Consider the following 22,566-nt stretch of genomic DNA (forward strand, 5'->3'; position numbering starts at 1 on the left):
CCCTACAAAAGATTTCAATTTCACTTTTTTTCCCTTTCACAACGTTACCTTCCCGCCTACGCGTCCTCCACTCATTGAACATTTTCCTTGTTTGCTGGAAGGTAATAGACCTCCCGAGTTGATGTTTTTACCCCAGTGGCTGATTAAAGCTCATAATGCTCGACTTTTCTTGCATTTTTAAAGATTAATATTCTATGTGACATCCTTGACACCCTTTTGCTTATTACCACCCTCCTCATGGTAAATTGGACTTTTTTTCTTTTTTTTTTGGACGAGCCGTGGTGGGTTATCTTGCAGCAGATCTGGTGAGACCGACACCAGATGTTGAGAGGAGCTTATTACGGTTGATTATTTTCCCCTTAGATCATTAAAAAACGCAGTGACAGACCTTTAGGCTGTTCGACAAGTCTTTTTGAAGGCCACTGATAATGAAGCAAGCCTTCTCTTTTCCACAATCACAGTTGGTTTGATATGCTGCTGGCTGCAATATCTGAGTCATTCTTTATCTTCTGCTGCATGAATGCCACACATTCCCCTGAAGGATTTATTAGGTTAATTTGGCATGGAATATTTTCTCACATTCTTCCATGTTAGATTTATCTGACATAAATTAAGTTTTAGATGGTGCGGAAGGCAGAAATAATCCCCTAAATCCCCTTGTTATATTTGCTTTGTGGCCTGTTGTTGTGTGAGGAGCTGGCGGAGTGTAATGCCTGGAGTCTGAGGTTCTGTTCATTCAGCTCACAAGCAGAGAAAGCGCTTAATAACATAAGAGCATCAGAATTAATGTTTTATGACCAATGCTGAATTTGCAATATAAGCTTTGATGAAATTTAAATGAAATATAAACACAAATGAACACCTTCTTTAATCAAAAATGTAATCTTAACTCCACAGTTTGATGTTTAAAGCTGCTATCGGCAGGTTTTCAAAATTCCGAGTCTAAAGTCGGAAAATTCGAACTGATACAACTTTCAGGTCCCTCCCCCTTTGTGGACGAGGTTGTGCACGTGAGTTCACACCAGTGTGCGCGCACACAAGCTGGGTGCAGACTCACGCTCAGCATGGAAGACGATGATTGGTGACTGTTCTGCTCAGATAATAGATAAATAATAAACATAACGTGATTGGTTAAAAACAGCCGGGAGCGCTCGATTTTTGCAGGTACGATTACAGGCTTCAGAGGGAGCTACAGAATTCTGGATTTTTCCTAAACAGCCTATTTAATATTCTACTTCCAGAATCCCATGACAGTTCCAACTAATATGACTGTAAAAAAGTTGCCGACGGCAGCTTTAACCCATGAATAACTGTTAAGCTAATCAATTATTATTATTTCTATCATTATTTACATTTAACAAGGTCGTCACTTTTCGTTGTAGCCCACACAATCCAAACTCAAGCTGCAAGCTAAAAATTTCTGTACAGGAAAGCACAGCTAACTTTAAAAGAAATAATAATAATGATAATAAAACACTCACAACAACAGGTTCTAGGAATTCGAATACATCCCACAACTCAAACAGATTGCAAAAGGACATAACAACCAAGGTAAATGTACACAAAGTAGCCACTCTCCTCTTTTGATGATCCGAGTGTTGCATTTCAAGGTGTATTCAAATTACAGCTAACTCAAGGGATGGACATGTGGGTTTTTTTTTTTGGGGGGGGGGGGGGGGGGGGGTTTGAACATGGCAGACAACTTGGTATCAGTGTCCTGATGGCCTGAGGGAAGGCGGTGATGCTCGCAGCGAGCACAGACTCGACTGCAGCGGTGTAGAAAGCCCTCTGCAGCGCTGTGGAGATTTTAAATTTCCTCAACCGTCTGAGATGATACAGCCTCTGCCTAGACTTCTTCACCAGGGTGGAGATGTGGGTGGTTCATGTCAGGACGCCGAGGTACCTGTAGCTGCTGACTATCTACCGGGGTCCCATAGATCCAGAGAGGGGTGTTATGGCTCCTCTGCTTCTCCCTCCTGAAGTCCACCATCATCTCCTTGGTTTTGGAGATGTTCAGGTCCAGGTTATTTTTGCTGACACCATGACAACAGTGCATCCACCTCTTCCAGATAGGCCATCTCCCTGTTGTCGGAGATAAAGCCTACCACCACTGTGTCGTCCGCGATCATAACAATCTGGATCTTCAGTTGATCCATCTGCTGCTCACTGAAGCCTCATCAGAAATGGTCTCCATGGAAGGGTGGCTGTCAAGAGGCCATTCTTAAGGAAGGGAAGCTAGACTTAGGGCAATGCAAACCATTCAACAGACAGTTGATAAATTGTGACTTAGCACTGACGGCAGAGCTAACGTGCTATAAGCTGTTCATCGGTTCATGTCGGGTAGTGGCAGACGGCTACGTGTACTGAATGTGTTTGAGCTGACGTTAGCTTCACTGGGCTTTGCGTTTTGGTCAAGTTCAGAGAAAACACTGATATTATGGGCTTTTAGTGATTTGAAATTCTGATATTTTGTTCTGCTCATTGCTTTTAGGCTAGCTATCTAAAGTTTAAGATCAAATCAAATCAAGCTAGTTTACTGTCGCTTTTTGTAAGTTAGCTAGTTTACTGATGCTTTGTGTCTGTTTTACTGAATTGAATGGACCTAAATTAATGAGCAAATTAACAATATAGTTGAAGTGTTAATGACTTAAACCTTCACCTCTGTGGGAGACATTCACTGTTAACTTAATTAATAATAAAGAACTTAAAAATTAACTTTACACCGCTGAGGACTGACCTGCTTGCATATTTTAACGGCCCCCTTTCTGCTTTTTGTGGGTTGTATTTTGTGCTAGGTTGTAATATTAATATTTCATTCTGATCTGAGCAAAGTTTTTGTCCCATGAAATTTAAGAAGGTACAAAAAGATATGTTGGTGCGGATGCAAGCGTTCTGAGGGACCATGCAGTATGTAGCAACTCCGGATGTAAATTGGCTTGTGTCGCTCAGTGTAAAGGCGGGGTCAGATCTTAAGTAACATGCAGTTTGCGAGTTACAGGCAGCCAGAGCAATGTGTCTCATAATGATGCATGTGGACGATTTTGGTGCCACGGCAATAAACCCAAAACACACATTGGAAATTAGCTATCCTAAAAGGAAAATTGTCGTTAATCTAAATCACATATGGCACAGTTTGAGATGTATTCTCCATCAGGGAATTTTTTTTACCAATATGACTAGATTAATGTAGATTAGACTATTGGCATACTGAAAGTTTATGCATGCTAAACGATACTAAACACCAGGAGCTATTACTATTCGATGTTTGATAAATTAATATATTCTGTTTAAAGGGTACATTTAAGTGCATGATAGCCCAAAGCCCGGCATACGTCACATGGTTAGACGCAACTTTATCCAGGAGCCCCTCCTAACACAGAGACGGATCACCATGTACAATCCCACTCATACGGACGAGGTCTTCAAGAATCGCCAGTTAAGCTAACGTGGATGTCCTTGTGCTGTGTGAGGCAACAAGAGCTCAGGGAAGATTCACACCGGAGCGGAGAACATGCAAACTCCACGCAGAAAGGCAGACGTTGGTAACCACTGCAGCCCCGTGCATGATCCATGAATCCCTAATCTGTGTCTGCGATGCCCCTACGCACACCCACAGTACTAAAACTCTCACCCTCACAAGCAATTAAAGATTCAGAGGGCAATTACGTACATAATAGGTTTGACCTATTTCCCCTGGAGCCGGCTTTTTATTGGCTCTGTATCACAGATAGTCACTCAGAATAACCTATGCTGTAATGTCAAAGAATTTCAAATCAGTTGAGAGTTGAGGTTAGTCTATTGGACTTTTGTCTCATTGTCATACAACACGGTTACTCTCACAGTTGAGCTCCACTGTGGCTTTTAACCGGAACGCCTGCCTTGTCCCAGTGTACATGCACTGGAGCAGAAATGGAGTTATTAACCAAAGTATATCTGACTCCTCGGTGTGAGCGTCCAACACATTCTGTTGCTTCTAACGAGATCATCCTACATGTAAGTATAGCCCAAATTCACTGGGATTCCAAGTAAATGCATATATATATATATGCTGTGTTGCGAGTCAAATGTTGCAAAGCAGACCCAAACCCCGTACAGCTCCGTGGATATGTTTATAAGAGGAGTTCACATCAACATGTCATAGTCTGGATATATTACAGGCACCACACCTTGATGAATGGGAGCCGTTGCCTAAAAGGGATTTTTCTTTTCTGTATCTAACCACAGTATCCACTCTTTCCCACCAGCTCAACTTCCCAGAATTCATTCATCATGTCTCTCACACTTGGCAGCATCGCAAAAAATGTCTCCGAATGGGTACATTTCCAGCAGCAGTCGGTACAGCCTGTCTTTCTTGGCAACCAAAATTCATTAGACTAAATTTGCTTTTAACACTTGGTCTGGAACACAAAGAAAATCCCTACAGAAGTCCTGTCTTTTCCGTGCATCTGACCTGCTGCTCTTTGATAACGAGGGCCCCACCACCTTGACAAGCAGACAAATAAAAGCCTTCGAAGGAAGAAGAAAATCCATCATTTCCCTCCCCATCTGAGCGCTGCTTTCACAAGTCCAACTGAGGCAATTACTTGGCACCAATTCTTTGTCCGTTCTCTACTCGTTTACCTCTCGTGGAGCTTGTCTCACTTGCATATCTTTTATTCAGACCACACACATCCACTGCAGCTTTTGGACCCGTGAGGTTAAAACTATTCCGCCCGATTGCGCCCTTGTCTTGTCCGGTAATTGCAATATGGACCCCAGAAAATCCATTTGCAGAGTTTTAAATAGACGTTGCCACGCAGCACAGAGAATTCTTTGCGAAAGTTTCATTTGATTTTCAGATGACATCAGTAAGCCGGACAGAGCGTGCTCGGGTCTGCCAGCTCTGTCAGGCTGCGATGCTTCATGCAGGTACCACAGGGAGCGAGAGGAGAAGCTAACTGTGGAGCTGAAATTGGTTTTCTTGTGTTCTGTATTGGGACGCCATATTTCTGTGGATTTCTGGTTAGATGAGCTTAAGGCCAGAGGGGTGGTCTGCAGGAATGTGGCATAGAAGATTGAGCAGTTGTAATTAATGCCAGTTAAAGTGATGTTTGTTTGTTTTTTTACTTATGTAGCACAATTAAATGATTAATCCCACTGAGACCTGGAAAAAAAAAGACCCTCGTTAATGTCAAAGGGTGCTGCTTTCACAAGAGCTCAATGTAGATAATTGTGTATAGCAGTGTTAGAGCCGGAGGCAAGAAGCCATACACATTAAGCAGGGTTTCCTCTACTAAGAAAAGGTAAATGGAAACGGCAGAAAGAATAGATACTTCCACTCATGTGGAAAACAAAATATACTTGCTCGTTTGAGTTTTTAGTTTTTTTTTTAACATCTTTCTATGACTTGAAACACAGCAGAGTGCAAGAAAACAACTTTGCAAAATCCCGGAAAAGATTAAAATGGCATGACTCGCCTTCTCTTTCTCATCAGAGACTGCATTCATGAACTCACCCGACTGAGCCGTGTCTTCCCAAGTATGAGACATTTCCCCAGATATTCCCAAAGATGAATGCAGTTCCTGAAGAAGAGTTCCCCTCCATTTTACTATCTTGTACGTCCACCGCTGCTGCCCGGTGGTGTGGTGGTTAGCACCGTCGCCTCGAATCCCAGCTGGGACCTGTCTCTGTGTGGAGTTTGCATGTTTTTACCATGCATGCGTACATTGTCTCTGGATACTTTGGCTTCCTCCCACCATCCAAAAACATGACAGTTAGTTTCATCAGTGAGTCTAATTGCCCTTAGTAAGGAGTTACGTGTGAGTGTGCATGGTTGTTAGTCTCTGTAATGGACTGGCGACCTGTCTAGGGTGTACCTCGCCTCTCGCCCAATGACAGCCGGGATAGGCTCCAAAAAAACCCAGGAAAATCTTACCAGCTCCACGTTACTGTATGCGTTTGTAGCCAAGGCACAGCAGATCAGACTAATCTGTGCCCCATCCTGGTATCTACAAGCTGCTTTGTTGGTTGAGACTACAGTTGGCCATGGTGGTTCCTAAAAGCAGATTGTGTAGATGCCTCTCCAGCGTCACTTACATCAGAACTGTCTCGCAGTTCTTCATTGAAACAAAAGCGAAATAATTACAATAAAGGCTTTAATCCTTCCCCTGACTGACTTGGGTAGCATTTAGCAGCAGGCTCCACTGGCAGCTGAAGATGATAGATGGATGGCTCATACAATAAACTGCCAAGAGCTGTTTACGAGAGTCCTACCAGAACAGTTTTCAAGGACGAGTTCCCAGGATGTAAACAAACCATATGGTGCATCAGGTTAGGAAACCCGTGTCACTGTTTAGAAGGCAGCGCAGTATCTCAGTATCTCAGTAATGGTTTGTTTGTTTGCAGTGAACCCTGACATCCCACCACAGCGCAAATATGCCTAATGAAATAATAGATGCTTTTGTACGGCACAGGTTCTCCAGTGAACCTTTATGCTTAATAAACAGATTGTGCAGCTGCACTAAATTACCATACTTGACATTCATCACCTCATCAAATTGCAGTGCAGCTGCCCCCTCACAGTTTGGTGAGTATAGCTTTTGCTGATTTTGTTGTGGCTTTCACATAAATGGTACTTGCACACACACACACACACACACACACTCACATGTATAAAGTAAATGATGCACACTTGCAGTGCAAGATTCATTGTTTGGAAATTGAGAGGTAAAGCAAACGGAGACTTTATTGATGATGTGGTAATGTAACAATATCTTCATTATTTTTCCACTCCACCTCGGAGGGCCGTCATTTGTACCCGCATCTAAGGTAGAGCATATCGAATAGTCTGATAACACTACACAGTTTAATAGGGAAAAGACCCTGACCCTAAAACACCCTGCTGTTATGTTGGGCTAAAATAAATCGAGCTGAAAAGCCTGATTACCTAAATCCCCCTGCTTCCGTTATCTTCCTCCTCTTCAAACAGCAGAGGACAAACAACACAGTCGAGCTGGTTGGTTTCATCTGTTTCGCTGCCTTTTGTTCAGTGGGTTGCTTTGGCGGAGATGAAAGTGAAAACATAGCCCATGTTGGCATCCTGTGAATTGGATTCGCTGGTCTCCTTTTCTTCCTCAAGCGCTCTGTCTTGCCTTGCTCTTTTCTCCCACCTCTGTACCTTTCTGTTCTCCTTCTCCAGGCTACAGTGGTGTGTGGTGCTGGCTGTCTATTCCGGTGCACTGTTCATATGCCGGAGAAAACTGCATATCGACTCAAGTGTCTCTCAGCCGATGTCTGTCCTTCCATGGTTCTAATTGGTCTTTCAGTGTGGAATCATAAAAGCTTTACAGAGCCATTATGTAATTATTGCTCGACTTGATTTTTCTTTTCTCCCACTTCTTATTTGTGGCCCTCACACTTAAAGAGCTGCAACAACAGCCATGTCTAGACAGTGTGTAATGACAGGCTAATTTTCAGCATCTATAGAACTAGTCCCTCGTCTCCCAGCCTCCCAGACTTCCGGCCCTCCAGCAACAGACTCCACCATTTGAATCAAGCCTACATTCAGATAAAGTGAAGTTTCCCGCCATTCAACAGGGGAGCTGAAAGCACATGCATCTTCTCCTCGCCTTCTGTGCCTGATTGCGTTTTGGCTGCATCAACAAAAATGATCACGAGTGAATTAGTCAACCCGAAGACGGCTCCGAATGGCTTAATTCACAAATTACTGTCTTGTCATTTTATAATTCTCTGGTTGACACGTTTAAAGATGTCAGAAGCTATTGAATGATGGCACTGGTTGTTTGTTTAAACCCCAAACAAGATTCCAGTAGAACACTTTCAATCAGTCAAAATGACATGTTGTGTTCTGTAAAACAGCCAATATTAAACCTAAAAATAAAAAATTCAAGGCCAAACAAAGTGCATTAGAAAAGAAAACATGGATAAGTGTTGGATTTTTACTGTTTATTTTCCAAATTTAAGTAAACGCATCAGAAATTGCCGGTCAAAGCCCGAAAAAATGCCCGTTTTCCCGCCAATCCTGCGCTTGTCGTGTGTTGTTTGCTCAGAAATCACTGCAAAGTGCACACAAGAGGGCACTTACAGGCGTTTAATAAAGGCAGGGAGCTGGAGCACACTGCCCATTCTAACCACACCTCTGGACTTTACACAGTCAAGTGTACAAACAGATACGTAGACAACGGTGCCGATTTGCCGCATGAGCGAGTTAAAAACAAATGTTTCTCGTCTAAAGCTCCTCGTTGTCTCGGTTAAATGTAAAGGCGCTGCTGTGAAACCCTGAGAGGGCTCTTTGTGATTTTCATTCCATTCGAATGGTTGGTGTTTGGAAGAGCTGGCTGTCTGATGGGGATGCTGAGGGGGAAGATAAGATAATCTCTGTGCGTCTATTGACAGTTAGACTTCAAGTGCGTTCCAATTAGAAAGTCTGCACCCATTGAGGATAATTGTTTTTATTGATGGCCCGATACCCCAAAGACCGCTGTGATGGCGCCACATTTCTTCAGCTTCCTTCTTCTCTGCTCTCTCTTTTTGTTTATTGAAGGGGATTTCTTCAACCTGTAGACAGACAGAGCTTGGTTGTTGTACCAACGCTGCCCCCCCCCCCCTCTCTGTGTGGAGGCAAAGCTTTCCTTTCTGTCCTCCGCTGCAGGGCACGGTGATGCTCGCTGTAGATTAATTAAACGTCTACATTTACGCCTGGAACCTGTGCAGGTTTCTGACACCGAGGATGAGAGCGAAACAAACAGACTAATGGAATTCAGCTTGTCACTTCAATCTGTTTTGCCTCTCCACCTCATTTCACATCTAAACTCGGTTGGCTGCGCCAGGGCCTGTTTTTTTTTTTCTTCTTTTTAATGTTTTTCTTTCCCACATGCAGTCAGAGCTGTTTCTGTTAGACCAGCCTCAGAGATTATGCGATTCGTCAGGTACCAACACTGTTTGGCAGCTGAAGTCAAAGCAGTTGTTTCAGTTGACAAAGAATCCTCTTTCTTTTTTTTCCCAGAGTTTGCATTGTTTGCCATAAACCGCTGCTGGAACGGCGAGTGAGAATTTGTCGCAGTCTGCATAAGGTCTGCTGGCAGATTATTTGAGGGGGGCGGGGTGTGCGTGCAGTAGTGTGAGTTCACACACGTTGTTGCCCCATGACGTTGTTGTCCGGTGGCTTCTTCCCATATGTGTTTGCAATTGTATAAATAAAGCAAGGGATGCTCCGCATATCTGTGACCAGTAAGCAGAAAAATTCAATTATTGTTCCGATAATGAAATTTCAGCAGATAATTGCATCCAGTAATACAGTGCAGGGCTGCAGACTGGAGACGCCATCCTCAAACCTGGATGGGAGTGTCTCCTCTGTTTTGTCTCATGCTGATTTTTAGCGTGAGAGCACAACTGAACACACACAAAGCAGGAAAAAAAAAAAAAAAGCAATTCCTAGGTAAAAAAATGTTCACTTGATGTTTGTCTAATATTTCTTGAAAATTGTACACAGACACCTGTGTATGAATTTTAGAATATCCCTCCAAGATCATCAGTCCTTCCTCTGTTTTCCCCACCAAAGTGCCCAAGTGTAACGCCTCTACCTGTACACTTCTCCAGTGGAGCCAGCTCATGGGGTCTACTCGAGATGTTGATTAAATATGGATGTTAGGCACTCATTTCACCGGGATTAGCAGTAGGATAAACCAGGATTTCAGTGTAGATTGTACCACTTTTCCTCAGCATTATTAACATGCCTCAAAAGCTTCTAAGCCAAGTAGCCACCTCACTTTCTATATTCCTGATACTGGAATGTTGGAGGACACGTTCCCCTTTAGGTCCACTGTTTTTTACAAAGTTGCTTCAGTTCATGGAGGTTGTGGGCTTTCATTTATGCACAGCTCTATTATTTTTTTTTTTTAAATATTTTTTGGGGCTTTTTATGCCTTTTAATGATAGGACAGTTGGCGAGAGACAGGAAGCAGGGGGCAGAGAGAGGGGGAAAGACATGCAGCAAAGGGCCGTCCGGTGCGGGACTCGAACCGGGGCCCGCTGCAGCGAGGACTATAGCCTCTGTACATGGGGCAGCTGCTGTACCCGCTACGCCACCGACCGCCCCGCACAGCTCTCTTAAGGTCCCACCACAGCATTCAAATCAGACTCTGGTCTGGACTTTAACTGGAGCTTTGCAGCACTTGATTCTTCCCCTTTTCAGACATTCTGCTGTAGATCTGCTGCTGTGTTTGGGATCATTGTCCTGTTGATGACCCAGTTTCAGCCGAGCTTTAGCTGTCAGACAGATGGCCTCACATTTGACTTAGAATACTGTTGCATACAGAGGAGTTCATGGTGGACTCCATGATTGCAAGCTGTCCAGGTCCTGTGGCTGCAGAACAAGCCCAGATCATCAGCCCTCCACCACCGTGCTTGACAGCTGGTGTGAGGTGTTTGTGCTGATGTGCTGTGTTTGGTTTTCTCCAAACGTGCTGCTGTGCATTATAACCAAACATCTGTACTTTGATCTCTTCTGTCCAAAGGACCTTGTTCCAGAAGTCTTGTGGTTTGTTCAGATGTAACTTTGCAAACCGAAGCTGTGCTGCCGTGTTCTTTTTAGAGAGAAGAGGCTTTCTTTTGGCAACCCTTCCAAACGAGCCGTACTTGTTCAGTCTTTTTCTAATTGTACTGTCATGAACTTTAACATTGGACATGTTTACTTAGGCCTGTAGAATCTGACATGTATGAAATCTTGGGTTTTTCAAAGTTTCTCTGAGCATTGCACAGTATGATGTTAGGGTGAACCTGCTGGGACATCCACTCCTGGGAAGACTGACATCTTTCTTGAATGTTTCCCACTTATATCTTATAAGAATAATCTTTCTCTCTGTCGAACGATGGACTCCAAATAGTTTGGAAATGGCCTTATAACCTTTTCCAGATTGATGGGCAGCAACAGTTTCTTCTCTAAGGTCGTGGTCGATTGCAGTAGTTTATAAACTGGTGTTAAATTGATTTGGGGGACAGTGGATCAGTTCAGTCAAGCAAATACAACGTTCTGTTGAGTGCAACCCAGCTTTATTGATAGCCTTAAAGTCATGTCCTAACCCCTGGGCCCCGACATCGCTTTGAAAGATGGCACAATGCAGACCAGCAGGATTACGTCTGTAATACAGACTTGTCCGCCCTGCTTGACTGCTCCATGTGAGCACCATGAATCCAGCAGCATGTTTCTGAGCGCAGCAGCAGTACGACGCAGTGAACCCTGCGCTCTGCAGTGTGTGAGGGGGCGACCGACTGGAGTGCTTACTCAGGCTTTTCACATACAAGAAAAGAGGAAGAAGGGGGAAATGTGCAAATAGGGAAAAAGAAAACTGCAAGTAATGTGACCCAGTTTTTTCCTCAGTGCCTGTGATGCAGGCAGCTCTTCTATTTCTGCTCCTGCTTTGGATTGATCTCACTATGAGGTAAAGAGCTGCCTCTCAGGGGATGGTCCGCCTGTTAATAGCCATTATTTATCGTACACACATGCAAGTGACTATTTTTTCCTCACACACAAATGTGTACACAATGTGATTTAGTGTGGGTTTTTACTACGCCTCTGAGGACTATCACAATGCTTTTTAAGTGTGGCGCACCTCAAAATGGACTTTTTTTTTTTTTTTTTGCAGAATGTAGGGTTTATTTTTTTGTGTATTTGCATGCTTTTACTTCAGGTCATGACGTCAGGACTCTATCACATCTTTTTTATACACTTCAGGAGCAGAACAGCTTTTTTATGTTAAAGAAAATTCTAAAGGGACACTCAAAACGTTCTTCAGGATATTTTGGATCACAGAGCTGTGATACAGGAAGTCTTTTTTTTTTTGAGAGAGAGATTAATCCAGGAGTTTGACGGCTCACATGCTGATCACAGCAGACATTAAAAACCAATGTTGAGATTTAATTGATTCCATTTAATAAAGTCTACAGAGGGCCAAAGGGTCTAAATCATCTACTGTATATTAACAGAGGATTATAGCTTCAGTTTTTAAGCATTTATTCTTACAGTGAACGACTGTAAAAAGAATAAGAAAAGGCAAGATGGTCTTAAAATAGTTTAAACTTATCACTCTTCCTCCCTTTTGTTTTCACTAAAATGTTATCACGGTACATCTTGCACTTATTTTTTTTTTTTTAAAGGCGTATCAAAAGCAGTCGTGAGTTTAGAAATGCAGTGTACCTTTTTATTTTAAAAATATGTGAAAGCTGCCGGTTCTATAGGCACTAATGCCACCCTCCCCCACACCATCAAAGATGTGGACTTTTACACAGAGAGGTGGTTTCACCCCTCTTCATTCCTGTGGCTGCAGAACGAGCCCAAATCATCAGCCCTCCACCACCGTGCATGACAGTTTGTATGAGGGGTGTGTGCTGATATGCTGTTTGGCCCTAATCACGTGTTTCCGACCACTTCAGGACACTTATTAGTTTGTACTTTTGTGTTTCGGCCACAAACGGATTGTCTTGGATCTCGGAAACCTCATTATCCCAAGCAGTCTCATGCACCGCTGCCTTAAAATCCGGCTTCGGTTCGACCGCTCTGAGCAGACTCCTCAGTCGGGTCACAGACCTGCCATTGATTTTTCCTAATGTTTTTTTCACAGGTTCAATAGAATTTATTGTGTTTTATTGATGGGATTTGTAAGTAACATCACATTGGGTTTAGTGTGTATTGGGCAGGGTTAGCCGTTCTGCAGTACATCTCTTGTGGCTCCAGTTTCATGTTCAGCGTGAAACATGGCAAAGTCCTTCCAACACATCCATCGTCCTGCTTCCAGACAGAATTCTTGTTATATTGTTGATATATATATATATATTTATATTTATATATATATATATATATATTTTTTTTTTTTTAATTTTGACACCTCTTCTCTATGATGCATGACTCACTCACCAAACAGAACAAACATAAATCAGATGAAGCATGCTGTTTTTTTTACTAATAAGCATCTATTACTATATGCAACATGCACACTGCTGGAGCTGGAAGTTCCTTTGACATAGATGGACTGATCCACCATATAAGAAAGTATGAACTTGTGCTAAAGGTATTAAATATGTAGAATACAATTATAATTCTCGACATTACAGAATTGAATAATGGATTATGAGAGAGGCGGTTTTTCTCTGAACTCTTTGCTCAGCCCAGCTCTTATCGGTCACTTGTCAGTGTCAGTTTGAGAAGCCTTTAATATTTGAGCGATGTTGGAGACATAGCAGGGCCAACGGAGATGTTCGCAAAAGTTCCAGTGAAGTACAAAGACAGAAATTCCCTAATTCAAATATTTTATGAGCAGTGACACTCTCAGCTTATGAATTAGTTACATTTACTTCTTTGTGTTTTTATTCTTGGACTTCACTAAGGTCATTTCACATGATTTATAGTCGAAATGGGGCTCTTACGGGTGCTGGAAATCCCTCAAAAAGCTCAAATTTTGTGTTTTCAAGGTTTGAAAAGTGCACTATGGATAAAATGCTTGGAAGCTGCCCGAACCTTTATTTGCACTGCTGTTGTAATAAGTTGCCGTCTGATTTTATAGTCAGACTACCACCGGCAGTGTAGTCACAGCAAACACAGAGGAGAAGCATCAGTCTATCGCAGGGCCAACACAGAGACGTGCACTTCCAGTCGATTTTAAATCACCGTTTAGCCTGCCGTGCATTTTTTTCTTTTGCTGCATTTACTGTTTGGAGACTTTCACCTGAGGCTCGGGTGATGCCCCAGCCTGCTGTCCACTAAGGAGTAAGTCGGCGAGGTTCAAATCGGATCTTTGGAGTCTTGTCAGAGCTGCAGAAGAAGTAAGTGTCGTGAAAGGGTGCTTAGATCTGATCCTGCTGCCTGTGGCTGAGGCACAGATGGGGGCGGTTCGCTGCACAGGCTGGTGACTGGGGAGATATAACTGACAGTGACTCATTCCGTTTGCTGAGTCACACCTTTGTCACTCGTTAATGTCAGCCCGGTTCTTCGTTTGGAAAGGAGGTGACCCTTAAGGTCCAAATTTAAAGCATTGTTTATTTTTAACATGAGCAATATACTTACCTTTTTTTTTGGGGATTGTTTTTTTTTTTTCAATACTCAATCCAGGAAAAAAAAAAGTTCAGGGACCTATGCATCTAGAGTGCTTGGCAGCCATGTTGTAAATCACACGCCATGTTAAAAAACAGAGAGCCATCAGTGTTCGATGAAATTCCGGTCATTAAACTCAGTTCAGGGCTGGAGAGTTGAAGCCTGTGTGATTAAAAGCTGCATGACACTGACCTTCCTGTTATTTCCTTCTGAGTCACACAATGAAGCTAACTGAAAAGGAAGTGAGTGGCCACAGGATACAGAAAAAACTGCCACTTGCCCACAATCTTAAGATAAAGAACAGTTAGATCTGTCGTTGATATTTTTAATTGTTCCACCCATCCATTTTTTGGCAAAGTGAGCCTTCCTGATTGAAGAGAGAAGAGGGTAGAAGCAGCAATTCGTATTCCAAAAAGTGAATTGATCACATTTGCCAAAGTTAGTCATTTTAGCACAAAATGTTTCCCTCGCGCCTCCCTTGATGGTGTTCTGAACAACAATAGAAGAACAGCAACAGGTTTTTCCATCACATGGCGCAGCTACGCACAGAGATGCTTTCCACCACACGTAATACCACCTGAACCTCACAGGGATATTGTACTGATCGTCATAGCGACGCTACATGCCGCTTTTGTCATCTCCACACGATATAGACGCCATATAAACGATATAAAACCCTCACCAGCTTAGTCTGCTGTATTGATACAGCCGCTGAAAAGCAAATCTGTCATCTTTTTTCTTTTGACTTTCCTGCTTCTGCGAGTGAAAAGAGGAACTGTGTTGACTGACAGCTGCCACCAGGCATATAGAATTTCTCCGCTGTGAGCACCATGTCTAAAATGCTTGTCATTCTGTGTGTTTTTTTTTTTTTTTTTGTTGTTTGTTTTATTTTTTCCCCCCACTAGCGGGGCTTTAAAAGCACGAGGCCTCCAAAACGACTTTGTCACTCTCTGAGTGCTTCCATCAGTCTTTAAGTGGATTTCCATGCATCATTGTTTTTTAATCAGATTCAAGCAAAACTGACACTTCCCTCGTAAACTCAGAAGATCTGTTTAGAAACAGCGGGTCTGTCTCTGTGAATGTGTTCACAGTTGGTTTATCTGTGACCGCCCTTTAGTTCAGGGCCCATAACGCAATCTGCAATGTTGCAGCTTTCCGTTTTTCTGCTAGGACCGTCAATTGAATTCTGACCTCCTTTATGGTTGGAGTTTGCCGGTGTGCCCCTCTGGTGGAGTCCTGACATGTGAGACGTGTGCAGAAAATGAAGCCAGTTGCCCCTGTGAACACTTTCTGGGCCCAAAGATCCATTACGTTGGTTGATTTCCTGCAGGCTAACCATAGAGACTTTAGAGGCCTCTTCTGTATCGGCAGTGACAGTAAATGACGTGTATGGATGGAAAACGTTTTATGTTGAGTGATGCATCGATCTCCGTCCCTGTCAGGTCTCGAAGTCTTCACGGGGGATGAGGTCAATAAACCGGTAGGAAGTTTTTTCCGAACAAACTCTGTTAAATGAAGTCAAGCTGATTCAGTCTCAACTCTAAAAGTTTAGTTCATTATTTAGTTCATTACTTCCTCCTTCTGTCTTCGGCTCCATCCTCTTTCTCACTTGATTTGCTGCTCCATCCTCTCTGCTCACTCTTCTCCAGCCCCTCCCTGTCGGGGCTGAGAGAAGCGTTTGAAGTCTTCTTTTTTTTTTGTTGTTTTTTTTCATTTTGGATGCCTTGGGTAAAGTTTGTAGTCTTGGGCCTAAATTAGAGCTTGCTTATTTATGAGCAGATATAACTACTGTGCCCTTTCTATGAGGTCTTTCCCACTGTGGCCACTCTGATAGCCCCCCCCCCCACCGGGTGACGTTCATCCTGTCTGGATTGAAGGACCCAGTCTCTACATTTCTATCTCGACGTGGGGCAGGCACATTTTTCCTAACTTATTTTGGTCGTTTTGGGTCTCTCGTGTTATCCCTAATGATGCGTTGGTGCGGGTGAAGCTGCAGGCTGTTTGTTTAGCAGCAGGCGCTCTGTAGTATGTCCTCCTGATACCCTTAATGCAATCATACTCCCCCACCATACATAGACATAACAACATCTCAGAATGATGACTTGAGCATCTGTGTATGTAAAAACAGGCACATTGTTACCTTTTGCACCCTCCTAATTGAAAATTCTGGCATTTTTGTGGGGAAACACGCAGTTTGGTTACATATGAACAGAGCTTAAAATGTGAATAAATGAGTTTAATTGGTTTCAGTTTTTTAATAGAATTATGGCCAGAACTGCATAAATATCAGCAACTCTGCTTAGTGATGGATACCTGACTGCTTCCAGCCGTTAGTGGGAGAGTGTTCTTTCTCTCTCTCTCAGGGCTCCATTATTTAAGCAGCTCACTTTTTTACAAGTCTTTTATGCATAATGGCGTAAGTTGTCGTACCTAAACTCAGTCTGAAGTATCTCCTGAGCATTTTTTACACTTCACTGCCAGCAGCTTTTTTCCCTGAAGCTGAGAATATCTGATGGGCCTTTTGACTTTTTCCCCAGAATTGTTGTTTTGCAGCTGCATAAACCCTTAAGTGGACGATGTTTAAATGGAAGTTGGGACAAGGCCATAATTTATAGAGTAGTGTGTCTAGATAAAAGATCTAAAATGGGATTAAACGAGTAAATAGTCAAATTCTCCCGTTGTCGCAGTGTAGTTTAACAGCATGTGAAGCCGGCAGACATCAAATAAAAGTGGGTTATATCTGAAACGTGTTTAGCAGCAGACATGACTGAATGTTGTGCAAGCATCTCCTGTATGTGTGTGTCTGTGGGTGGCCGGATTAATAGCTGAGGATTTAGATTGGATGTAATGATGCAAAGCAAAAAGCAGTGGGGGAACCTACCCCCACCACTGCCCCCCTGCCGTCTCCAGTCTTAATATTTGGAAACAGGAGAAGGATGGTGAGGCACGGCTGTGAGGAAATACTTATGTTTTTTTTTAAATGCTTATATGTGCACACGTGCGCTCACCGAACTGCAGTTCCTCAAACAGCACCTCTATCCAGCTCAGGTAGCAGGAACAGTACAGCGTTTAGTATTGCCACCTGTTCTCACGGTAATGCTAAAGTTACAGATATTAGATACTAAAATTGCCTCTCAACACTACAGCTAAGCCGTGACACGGTGGCTCTGAAAATTAAACTTCAGTTTGGAGGATCAGAGTTGCTCTGTTGTTACACAAACACAGCCCCGTCCCTCCCACACATACACCACTTGTTCTGCTGGGGTCCGCTGTAACCGGCATGTCACCAATCCTCTCCGATTACATTAGCCGACATTTAACCTTTAATGAACGCAGAGCCTGAGCCTTGCTCTTGTGGTAGGTTAGCGAGGCTGTCTGACAGCAGCATGGTCTAATGAGAGGGGCCCTCTCGGCAGAGGAGGTGTCAGACCTCAATAACTATGCAGTCGCCCTCATTAGCATCGCGCTAATAAGCCGCTCTGCAGGGGATGTCATGGAGAAGCTGGAGAGGAGTGGAAGGGATGGCATGTTTACAATCGTATCAAATAAACTTTTACCCACAGAGAAATATGTGCTCACCTATTTTAGCTTCATTATTATCCACGACCTCGTTTGATTTTGGTTCAGCGTACACATCTAAATGTGTGGTGTGTTTTCATCACCTTCGCTAACACTGCGTATCCTTCTTCAGTTAGCAAAAATCTCATTCCAGCTCAAAATTTAGCAAAGCTTTATAAGAGCTTGTGTGTTCTCAGAGTAAAAATATTTATGCCACTCGTATTCACCTAAAGGCCTCAGTATGCTTTTCCGTCGCTATCCGTCAATCCGTCTCCGTAGTCGCGGAGAGGCTCTCCGTCCTTTCGAAGTTCTCTGTCGGGATGTCGGTTACGCAAGGCAGTTCACCTCCCGATCAGTAGGCGTCGCTACGCTAGACGACCCAATCTCGCGACGTCTATCGCGAAAGTCGTTGATTGATTGATTTACCTTCCGGCTCCGTTCCACTCCTCACAGCGAACGATGGCGACCGAGAGAGAAAGACTGTTGGAGTTGGAGCTTGTTGAAATTGAAATGCAAATAATTTTGACCAAATGTTCACCGGCCACACAGTAAACTCTTTAAAAAATGGCGGCGTTGTTGTTCTGAGAGGAAGGCGCTAAACCGAAAAAGTGATTCCGGAAATGATGTTGTTAGGCGACCAATCACAACCCTTGCGGTCTCCGTCGCCTCGACGGATAGATCGGAATTTTTGCCGACGCATGCAAGCGACGGAGAGCGTCTCCGGGAGGGTCTCCGTCGACGCCTCTCTGTAGGCGGGCATAAATCAGCCTTAATGCTCGGCCTGGCTAAGGATCCTGTTTAGCCCAGCTTTGCAGGTTAAAGACGGCCAGCTGGGCCGTGAGAAGCTGCTAACATCTGTCTGTCACAACAAAACAAGGAAAAAACATTTGTTTGTAACTCTAAAACTCATGAATGCAAAGATTTCATTATTTTTTAAACTTTATTTCTTCTAAAAGATTCATTGTGACCAGGCTTGAGAAAGTTGGTACAGTCACAGTGCTCAGCTTCTCTTAGCTGGAAACGGTACCCACACATCACACGCAGTTGGTCCTTCTAACGTCTTTGTTTCTCAGGTGATTCGACAACGATCTCGGTGTCAGTATTTTCCCCTTTGGTCAGAGCCAGGCTAACAGCTAGCCCTTTCATCCTCCCGTATGCTTATGTTACCCATGTGGGCTTTTCATTCCTCAGTTATGCAAAATTTAAGTGATCTTTTGAATAGCCACAAAAAATACATTTGAATCAGACACGTTTTCATCATCAGGTTTGAGGGTTTGAGCGTAGTCTATTGCTCGTAGTTGTAATTCAGTAGAAGAAGTAGTCGTCCTGATCATAAAGTAGCGTCCTTAACTAGCACTCTTACAATCGTGGTTGGTATTCACACATGGAAAATGGAAAGACCTCTTCCTCTGGAATCGTTTATTCTCTGGGAATATCTGGGATGCTACATCATATCTGTGGAGACACCTGTGTGTAGTATTTTAATATTTGATATTCTAACAAATTTTGACCTTTCCGTACACTTTATCCTTTCACACCTTCTAAAGGCAAATAAAAAATGTCAATGTGAACACTGCTGGTAATACATAGGCATGATTTGGATCAGTGCTCCCTAAATAATCAGATTTCATTAATTATGACTCATTTTTTCAAACCTTTTTAGTTCAAAGTTTTTTTTGGGTTTTTTTTGTTTTTCAAACTTGCTGTTCAAAATTAGATGTTGCTTGGTCAACAGTGGTAGCAATGTGAGTGTATTTCACGCAGCCAATGCAGAAAGAGCAACTTCACCTTGCCTCCATGATAGGGCTCACTTATACTTAAGGTTTAAGGGATTTTTCCCACCTTCTCAAAGATGGAAATGGCCAAATCCACTTATATTTGCACTTCCGCACAGTCTTTACCCCCCACTACATGTTTTGAAAGTCATACGCTTACCACAGTGCCGTTCTTCTTCTTAAACATTTGAATACCTTTACATCTTCAATAGCAGCTTGGTCCTTTTTGCATTCAGCTTTGTGCTGAGTGGGAAATCGATGGCACTCTGCATACAGTCTACATATAGAACTCCCTTGGTGATAATGTGTGATTTTTACAATCATGTTGTCTGTTGTCACATTCTATCACCACAACTCGTCTTGTATGGATTTGTTGTAGTTTGTGAGACATTTGAAAGCAGCGGCAGCCTGTAGAGAAGCAGTAATGTACGCAGGTGTAACGTTCATTTATGTTTCCCCTTCATTCAGCATCTTCAAAGCAGTGTGGCCCAGGGCCATTGGTGGCTGTTCTTTTTTTATATCATCTTTTCGTCATTTGTCCAGGGGCCACAAGCGGAAGCACGATGAAGCCAGAGAGGAAGGCGAAGTCGAGGCGGACGATTTGAAGAAGAAGCGGGAAGGGGAGGACTTCGCCGATGAGTCCTCCAAAGACTCCAACGAGGAAGAGGAAGGCAGCAACTCGGAGGCAGATGAGATGGCCGCCGCTTTGGATGCGGAACTAAATGACTTTATGTGACATGGAAACAAAAAAAAAGTCGTCCCTACAAGTGGTACCTAGAAGTTATTTTTCTGCTTTGGAGTCTGTGTAACCAGGATTTGTGAGCCATGAATGTGTGTTGTGATAAAAAGTGAATGCCCTGTACAGAAATGACACGTTGCCATGTAAATAAAGTCATAGATTTTTGTAGAACTGGTATATAGCCATTTTGGCATAAACCCTTTGACGTTAACATTTTATTGTAAGATAACAGACTGGAGACATTAAATTTGATACCTTTTTTTTTTGTTTGTTTTTCTATGTCAATTTTTATATTGATGAGAAGATGAGTGAAATCCTCAAGTGTAAATTTTTCTGATTGTACTTGCCAAAGAGTTTGGTATAGGTTTGCCAAGGTGTGCAGCTAAATGTTTTACTCTCGACTTCCACTTTTATTTTTTCTTCCGGTCTCCTCGACAGGGTTTTAAGCTAGTTGATACAACCAGCGGATCTAGACGTTTGAATGTGTTCCTTCCTCGTGTTGTACATTTCATGATGCTTTGCAGAGCTCAGGTTAGCTCCTCAGCGTTGTGATGCACGGCGTACACTGAACCCGACCTCATTTTCTCTGCACGGGGCTCAATTCTCCGCCGTCAGCCACTCCGGGTGTTGATTCAGTTCAAAGAAACGGCAACGCTTTCTCTCGGCCTCAGCTCGTGTACACTGGAGCTCGTTTTGAAACAGAATTCCTCCTCCTTTTTTTTTTTTTTCTTCTTTTTTCTTTTTTCACGTGCAGATGAAATGAACAAAATCTCAATGCTAAACTCCGGAGGCGCTGCTAGGATTTTATTTCAATTTGACTTTTTACCAAAAAACAAACAAACAAGAGGGACGTGCTCGAGATTCACACGCCACGAAGTGCAACATAAGCTACATGTTTCCCCTTAAAATGAGTTCATCTATTTCTTTTGCAAAAATTCCAAATGAAGGAAAGAAATGTTGTCGTTTTTTTTTTTTAACAAATACCCTGAGATTACAGATGACGCAGGCCAAATGGAGTCGGGCGTTATTAAAAGATATTTGCTTAACAAAAACAGTTTCTGAACCTCTTTCTACAACGCTGGGGTTTTTTTGGTCCGTCTTTTTTTTGGTTGAAGTGACGAAGGAGATTCATTCATCCCACTGCAGCCACTGTACAGTTCAAACATCATAATACAGTCACCCAACACGTCTTTCACCTAAAATATTGGATCAATTCTAATCGTACGGATAATTTTATCTTGTTTTATTATTGTAGAAGCCCCCTTTTTTTTTTTATCCCTTTGCTCCACACCTCCATCGTATCGTGGAGAAGTCTTTATCTCAGACCCCCGACAAACTAGAAAAAAACAGCAGCATGATGCAGTCTTTGCATGAACTGTTGGATTGAAACTGAAGTCCCTTCACAGGAAGTGATTCAGTAAAACCTCGGCTCCCACTCTGAGCAGAGACGGCAGCGCTCAGCAGCACCTCAGCTTTGCTTGTATAAAAACCAGCCTTCGCTCATGAATTTGACCGTGTCGTGTGCACTTCAGTGACATCTCGCATTGCAGGATTTCACCTTGAATGACCATGAAGCAAAGTTGTGTGTGAGACGAAAAAGAGCTTTGGCTTATATTCGCCCTCCTCAGCTCAGTCAAACCCACAGCTCTCAGTCATGTTTCTGGCTCTCTGAACTCACCGCTGACAGATCTTCCACATTCTGCATCTAACCTGCAGAACGGCTGCTGTCTGTTTAAATCCTAAAGCTTTTTTTCACCCGATTCATCCAGAAACATGTTTTTCTTTTTTTATTTTATAGTGACTGCCTTTCTCTTTTTCTTTTTTTTTTTTTGTGGTTGTGGTTTTATCATTAAGTTTCAATCAAACTAATGACATGTAAAGTATTTGTAAAGTTTATTTCCTACTAAACCCAGAGGAAAAACAAGATTCTTTGATTAAATAAAGATGTTTCTAAGTAACGCATTTGAGTTGTTGTTACTATTGTCATGAGAATTTGTGATTTCCTCAACATAATCTCATAATATAACTATAATTAAAATGGACTTGTTAGTATTTTGCTGTATTATCTTTGCAGGCGTTCTAACAGTAGAATCTTTCTCTCCTCTGGGAATAGAAAGACATCTGTCATGTGACTCCATCATCTTGTCATTCAGTCAGGGTAATGGGGCTTCAGGTGGGATGTTGATTACATAGGACACTGCAGCATAAATCACAGTCATAAAGTCTATCAAAAGCTCAACTCTGGCAGCGCTGTTGTGGCGCTCGATAGGTTTTTCCCCCCAGAATGCCTGATGATCAGTTGGCCTGAAAGCCAAAGCAAATAGCAATAAATGCTGTTTATCCTGTGTTGAAGGCCGGTATTTTCCTTCACTGTAAATCTGCAGAGCCGTAGTGGTTGGTAATGCTTTGTT

General features: G+C 42.8%; 1 protein-coding gene across 4 annotated transcripts in view; it reads left to right on the forward strand.

The window, feature by feature from the left end:
• Positions 1-21,976, forward strand: part of ctdp1 (CTD (carboxy-terminal domain, RNA polymerase II, polypeptide A) phosphatase, subunit 1) — a 72,634-nt gene extending 50,658 nt beyond the window's left edge. For 3 of the 4 annotated variants that reach the window (XM_075449217.1, XM_075449218.1, XM_075449219.1), the window contains one exon: positions 19,960-21,976. In XM_075449217.1, the coding sequence (XP_075305332.1) occupies positions 19,960-20,152 (193 nt within the window). In that variant the 3' untranslated portion in view covers positions 20,153-21,976. The remainder of the gene's footprint in view (positions 1-19,959) is intronic. The other variant, XM_075449220.1, reaches the window with a different exon arrangement.
• Positions 21,977-22,566: the final 590 nt, after the last annotated feature.

Source organism: Odontesthes bonariensis, chromosome 18 (genome assembly GCF_027942865.1).
Source record: "Odontesthes bonariensis isolate fOdoBon6 chromosome 18, fOdoBon6.hap1, whole genome shotgun sequence".
Lineage (NCBI taxonomy): Eukaryota > Metazoa > Chordata > Actinopteri > Atheriniformes > Atherinopsidae > Odontesthes > Odontesthes bonariensis.